This window comes from Vombatus ursinus, unplaced genomic scaffold, assembly GCF_900497805.2.
Source record: "Vombatus ursinus unplaced genomic scaffold, bare-nosed wombat genome assembly UNPS02009918.1, whole genome shotgun sequence".
NCBI classification, from domain to species: Eukaryota; Metazoa; Chordata; class Mammalia; order Diprotodontia; family Vombatidae; genus Vombatus; species Vombatus ursinus.
Window position 1 is genome coordinate 1,349,867 of NW_020949696.1, and position 6,000 is coordinate 1,355,866.

At 54.4% G+C, this 6,000-nt stretch overlaps 1 protein-coding gene across 1 annotated transcript in view; it reads right to left on the reverse strand.

Moving 5' to 3' along the window:
• The window catches only part of PDE4C (phosphodiesterase 4C), a 38,411-nt gene extending 32,873 nt beyond the window's left edge, over positions 1–5,538 (reverse strand). The window contains exon 1 of the mRNA XM_027853053.1: positions 4,568–5,538. Coding sequence (XP_027708854.1) covers positions 4,568–4,734 — 167 coding nt within the window. The 5' untranslated portion in view covers positions 4,735–5,538. The remainder of the gene's footprint in view (positions 1–4,567) is intronic.
• Positions 5,539–6,000: the final 462 nt, after the last annotated feature.

Below are 6,000 nucleotides of genomic sequence, written 5' to 3' on the forward strand. Positions count from 1 at the left end.
TCCCAGGGGGCAGAAACTTACATTTATATAGCATTTGGTCCCTACCACGACTCTATGAGGTATTAAAGATAAAGACATTGAGGATGGGAGAAATTAAGTGACTTGCCCATCTTCACACAGCTATCTGAGGCAGGATTTGAACTCAAGCTAAACTCCAGTCCTGGCCATCTCCAGTCATCCTGATCTATATCTGGCCACGGGAGCCAGAGGGCTCCAGAGGAGAGTGTGAGGCTGGTGACTTTGCACAGCCCTCCCTCACTTAAATCCAATTCACATGCAAGTCATGATATCTCTTCCCTGATGTCATGGTCCTCGAGAACGAAGGACAAACGACAATAATAAACCCATCCACCATTCTATCTACTGTGCCTCAACATTGGACTTTGTTGCCTTTCTATCTCCCCCACTTAGCACGTCTAGCAGAGAGAAAGTGCTGCATAAATGCTTGTTGATCAATGATGGTTACACACCCAGAAGCTCAGAGATGGAGGGCCCTACGCAGCCATTTAGACCAATCCCAACCAGAGCAAATACCTGCTGTGCTGTCCCAGCAAGCCTGTTGTATGGCTCCTCCCACGCACACACCACTCTCACTTAACACTGTCTCTGTCTCTCCTATCTCTCTCTTCTCTGTCTCCCCTCCTGTTTCTTTCTCTTTTTTCTCTCTCTTGTCTCTCCTTCTCTCTCTCTCCCCTATCTCTGTCTCTCTCATTCTCTCCCCTCTCTGTGTTTCTCTGTCCTCCTCTCTAATCATTCTCTTTCTCTCTTTCTCTCTCCTTATCCCTCTCCTTCCTTCCCCTTCCTCATCCTCTTATCTCTGTTTCTCTGTCTCCACCTCCCCCCACAAAAAAATCTCAGAGATAGGCACTCAGACACTTGACACCCGCCCTCACAGGAATATACACCTTCACAAACTATGCTGTGCATACTCCTTTAGGCACTCATATACAGAGATGTACAGACACAACCACAGAAATGTACACACACAGTCACACCCACACAGTCACACCCTCTGTCTCTCTCTCTCTCTCTCTCTCTCTCACACACACACACACACACACACACAGATGCCACATTTTCAGTCAATCCATCACAGGCCCACCTGGGCACCCTCCCCCGTTCCGGTCCCGCCAAGAGCACCCTGTGCCTAGGGGTGCCCTAGAGCTTCAGCTGATATTATCACACTGGGACTCCAGCCCAGGCACAAAGGGGCCAGTGTGGAGCTGTGGCAGCTGAAGCCAGAGTCAGAGCCTGGCGGCCAGCCTCTGGCCCTCTGCCTGGCTGCCCGCCCATTCCGGATCCGGGGGTGGGGTGCCACCCTACAGACAGGGTTCCATCCTCTTTGTTTTCTCCCAAAGCTGGGGTTTCTGGGCCAGGCCAAGCCCTGCCCTTCAGACTCCTGCCACCACGGGAAATCTCGGCTGTCTGGGGACTGAAGCTTCCAGGCCCAGACTTCCCTGGCCTCAGCTCCACCAAACAGTTGAGCCTTCCCTGCTTGTTTAGGCAGGTGCCTACAGGGCCGGGGAGGGAGCTGAGACTCTGCCGGCTGGCCCCCTGCCTGGCCCCTCAGGAGCCACACATCTGCTCACCCCTGGCTTAGAGCTCAGAGGGCCTGGGAGAGAAGCTTGACCCTGACCCCTTGCTTCTACCACTGAAGCACAGAAATGCTAGTCTCCCTGTGCCTATGTATCTACGCAGTTCCTCCCAACGTCTCCTCCGTCCCCACCTCCACCCAGGGCCAGGAAAATCAGAAGGGAGGATATAGCAGACTCCCTCTGAGATTCTCTTTCATGTTCTTTAAAGTTTGGTCCTAGCGAAGTTTCTCAGGACACCCCTTGAGAATCAATGGCATCAGAGGCCAGCACCCAAGGTGGAGACAGAACCATATAATAGGAGTCCAAAGCCACAGGATCATAGATTTAGAGATGGACTGGAGCTCAGAGGACATCTAATCCAAGGCCCCATTTTACAGATGAAGAAACTGAGCTCAGAGAATCAAAGTGACTTCCAGATCACACAGGCAGCCGATGGCAGAGGCAGGCTTTGAGCCCAAGGCCTCTGACTAAATTCAGCATTTTTTCCCTTGTACTATGCTGAAGCACAATGACTACAGCCTCCTCAGCTGAAGTTGGGGGCTCTGCCCCCTACTATCTTTACAACTGTGCACAAGCCAGTAGCTTCTCTGGGCCTCAATTTCCCTGTAAAATTCATAAGACAAGGAAGTTGGATTCGATGACCTTAAGTTCCTCCCTGCTCTGTACCCGAGCTTCATTCCTTTCCCAGTAGTGATGGGAGCTGGGACTTCCATCAGAGACCATACCGTCTGGCTCTTATCTGCCCAAGAATTCACTGGACAATGTCCCCAGCAAGTAGCCTTTTTTGAAGGGTTGTAATGATGGGGAACCCACTATCTCCCAAGGCAGGCCAGGCCACTTTTGGCTAGTTCAAATAGTAAAGTTCTTCCTTACTTGGAGTCAAAATCTGCCTCCCTGAAACTACCCCTCCTCCCCATTGCTCCCAGATCGGCCCTCGGCAGCCAAGCAGAGAGAGACTAATTGTTCTTCCACACGACAGCCCTTCAAATGCTTGAAGATGGTGATTGTGCTCCCCCACATACACACCCTTCCCCTCTCCCCACCCCAAGTCTTTTCTCTAGGCTTTGCATCTTTCCCTAGCTCTGCATGCTCTGCACTTTATGTTCTTCCTAACACCTTCCTTGTTCTGGACACCATGCTTTCTTCAATGGAGCCCAAGACAGCATTCACTCCTTCTGCTGTCCTCTCCCTTCCCCAGCCCCAAACTGAAACTCTAGCCCCAGCCCATTTTTTTTTCTCCTAGTATGATTTGACAGCTTAGAAACAGGAGGCAAATGGGTAGGGTGTGTGTGTGTGTGTGTGTGTGGTGGGGAGGGGAGGGTGGGGTGTAGAGATTAGAAATAGGACTAAGGCAGAAGGAATGGAGCTGTTATGGGATTCCTACCAGATGAAGACCTGGGAAGGATACAGTCCCCTCCTGGTTCTGGGGTGGGAAAACCCACTTAGGGCCAGCTTATTTGGAGCATTAAAATGAGGCCTATAGGGCCTAGGAACTGAGGAGAGCAAGTGGGTCCACAATGGGCATCTTTAAACTCCAGGTGCCTGTCCCCAAACACTCTGGCCCTTGGGAGGAGCTATAGGCAGTTTCCCACTGACTGATTGGTCTGGAGCAGATTTCTTGTTGGAGATACTAAGATTAAAGCTGGAAAGGCCCTGAGATGAGCCAGGTCAAGCCCCTCATTTTCTAGAGGTGTGATTGGAGCCCCTGGGATGTTCAATGACTTTCCAAAGCACACAGAAGAGCAGAATCGGGTTTTGAACCTAGATGCTCTGACTCTTTTTTTTTCTTTCTTTTTTTTTGGTAGGCAATGGAGTTAAGTGACTTGTCCAAGGTCACACAGCTAGTAAGTGTCAAGTGTTTGGTCTGACGCCGGATTTGAGTCCTCCTGACTCCAGGGCCAGCACTCTATTCACTGTGCCACTTAGCTGCCCCCGATGCTCTGACCCTGAATTCAAAGCTTCTGACCCTTTGGCATGAGGCCCAGAAATAGGGTCTAATAAGGGGGATGCCCAGAGAGAGGCAGCCTAGAAAGGGAAAAGAAGAGGAGAGATTGGGAGTTCCGGGGTAAGTCTTGACACAGCAGAGCTGTGATATCAGGTACAGAGGGACACATTTGGGCCCTATGATGAGGGAGCCCAGCCATCCCTGTTCCAAACACATCTCATTTCTGGGGTCTTCAGGGACCTCCCCCAGGCCCTCCACTACTCTGTCTGAAGGAGGATTTCTCTGCCATTCTCATACTCAGGTCAGAGCCTAGCCCAACACTTAGCCTGGGCCTGTGCCACCAGGACCCAGGCGCTCTCAGTAGCTGTCCCAGAGCCAAGGATGGGGTGGGGCCAAGTGTCCCACGGAGCCAAAGGAGAGAGGACAAGGACACATTACCCACACCCCCACCTCCTGTGCCAGAAGTTGCTCCTCCACCCCCATCCCGTCTTGGTCTAGCCTTCTGCTCTTCTCTCTGCCCCTTGGTCTGTGTCCCCTGCCTCTGTCTCTGACACCAGCTGCATCCCAGTCTCCCAGTCTCTGAGTACAGCCTCTTGCTTTCTACTGTCTCTCCATCCCCATCACTTTTTTTTCTCTATTAGTTTCTCTTTGAGCCTCTGTTTCTGGTGCTCCATTTCAGCCTCTTTCTGGGTCTCCATCTCTTTCCACTGGCCTCCATTTCTGTTTCTTTCTGTCTGGCCTGGAGGCCTTCCTCTCCAACTCTTAGTTTTAATCTCTGCCTCTCTATCTTTGGAGTCCCAGGGATGTATATCCTGGCCTTGGTCTCAAGTTTGCCATCTGTTTCTGCCTCTGCCTCTCTGCTTACGTCTACACCTGCCGGTGTCCTTCTATTGGTCTTTTCCCCTCCCTCAGGCTTAGTGTGTGGGTCTAGGTACTTGTCTCTTTGGCAGGTCCCAAAGATCCCTCCTTCCCGGGACCCCCTCCCTCCATCCCTGGGGCAGTCCCCAAGGTGCGGAGCCACGCTCACCAGAGAGGGTGGGCCACGGTGAAACGACGCTGCAGTCGGATGCTCTGATTTACCAGCAGTTTCCTGAAGAGCCCGGGGGAGCTGCGCGGGGAAGCTCGGGGAGACCCGACTGGTGAGGAGGGGGAGCCTGGGCTAGGGCCCGGGGGGCTGCGCTGCCCACCTAGCATGGCCGGCCGGCCCCTCGAAGGTTCCCAGACTGCTGCCTCTGGGCTCTCTCTGGCTCTTTCTGGGTGTCTGTGGGTCTCTCTGTCTGAGTGTAGATCTCTGTCTCGGGGTGTCTCTGGCTGCGTACGTCTCTCTCCGTCTCTGTCTCTCCCCCCACCCCCCACCCCTCTCAGTGTGTCACTCCGTGTATCTGTGTCCCTTTCTCCGCGTCGGGTCTTTTTCTCCGCCCGCCGCCGGGGCGGGGCTTCCGGGGGGGTCCCGGGACTGCGAGCGGGGGTCAGGCCGTCTGCTGGGGCAGCCGGAAGAACAGAAACACAGAGTGCAGCGCCCTCGGCCCCCCACCTCGAAGCTCACTTTCCAAAAGTCTCTTCTTCCCGCCCGGTCCGCAGCTGGGGGCCTGGCTTGGGCCCAGGAGCCGGGGGTCCGCCCCGCCCCACTTTGCTCTTAGGCTCGCTCTGCCTTTCAGGGTCCCGCTTCAAACCCGGCTCAGTCTCTGTCAATGCCGGACACTCCCCTCCTCCTCTTCCTCCTCTCTATTGCTCTTCAACTGTGACTCAGTTTCTCCGCTCCTGCTTCTGTCTCTGACTCTGTCTCTCTCTATCCCAAGCTTGCTTTCTCGGCTTCTCAGTTTCTTGTCTTGTCGCTTTCTCCATCTCTCTTTCCCTGTCTCTCAGTCTCAGACCTTGTCCCACTAACACATCTCTTTTTCTGAGTCTTGTCTGTAGCTTCATCACCGCCAGCTGCGCCTCTCTCTGTTCTATCTCAGACTCTGTCCCAGTCTCTGTCTGCGTCTCTTCTGCAACCAGCCTGACTTGAACTCCGCTGGGCTCATAAAGTGTTAGAGTGCTTTAGGCGGGAGGGGGGAGGGGGGCGGGGCCCCAGGGCCAAGGCTATCCCCATTCTTTCCCTCCCCCTTCCTCCTCTCCCCTTCCCCACAACAGACTCTGCTGGGCGCCAGAGCTGGAACCCGACCTCCCCGGGGTCCCTATCCCTGTCAGCTCAGTACTAGAGCTGAGACTCGGGAAGGGGGGCGGGGAGAAAAAGGAGTGGGTGGGGGAGAGGCTCATTCCCTGGGACCCAGACTCCCGGCCCCCTAAGCAGCCCATGACACAGACCAGATCCTGCTCCCCTCTCCAGGACTCATCTTTCTTTCTCGGTCCCGAGCTCCGATCGGCCAAACATCCGGCCATCTCTTCTTCCCACCACCCCCCACCCCCACCACCATTCCCTGCGGTGCCTACGGACCAGACTGGAGAGGGAGGCAGGGG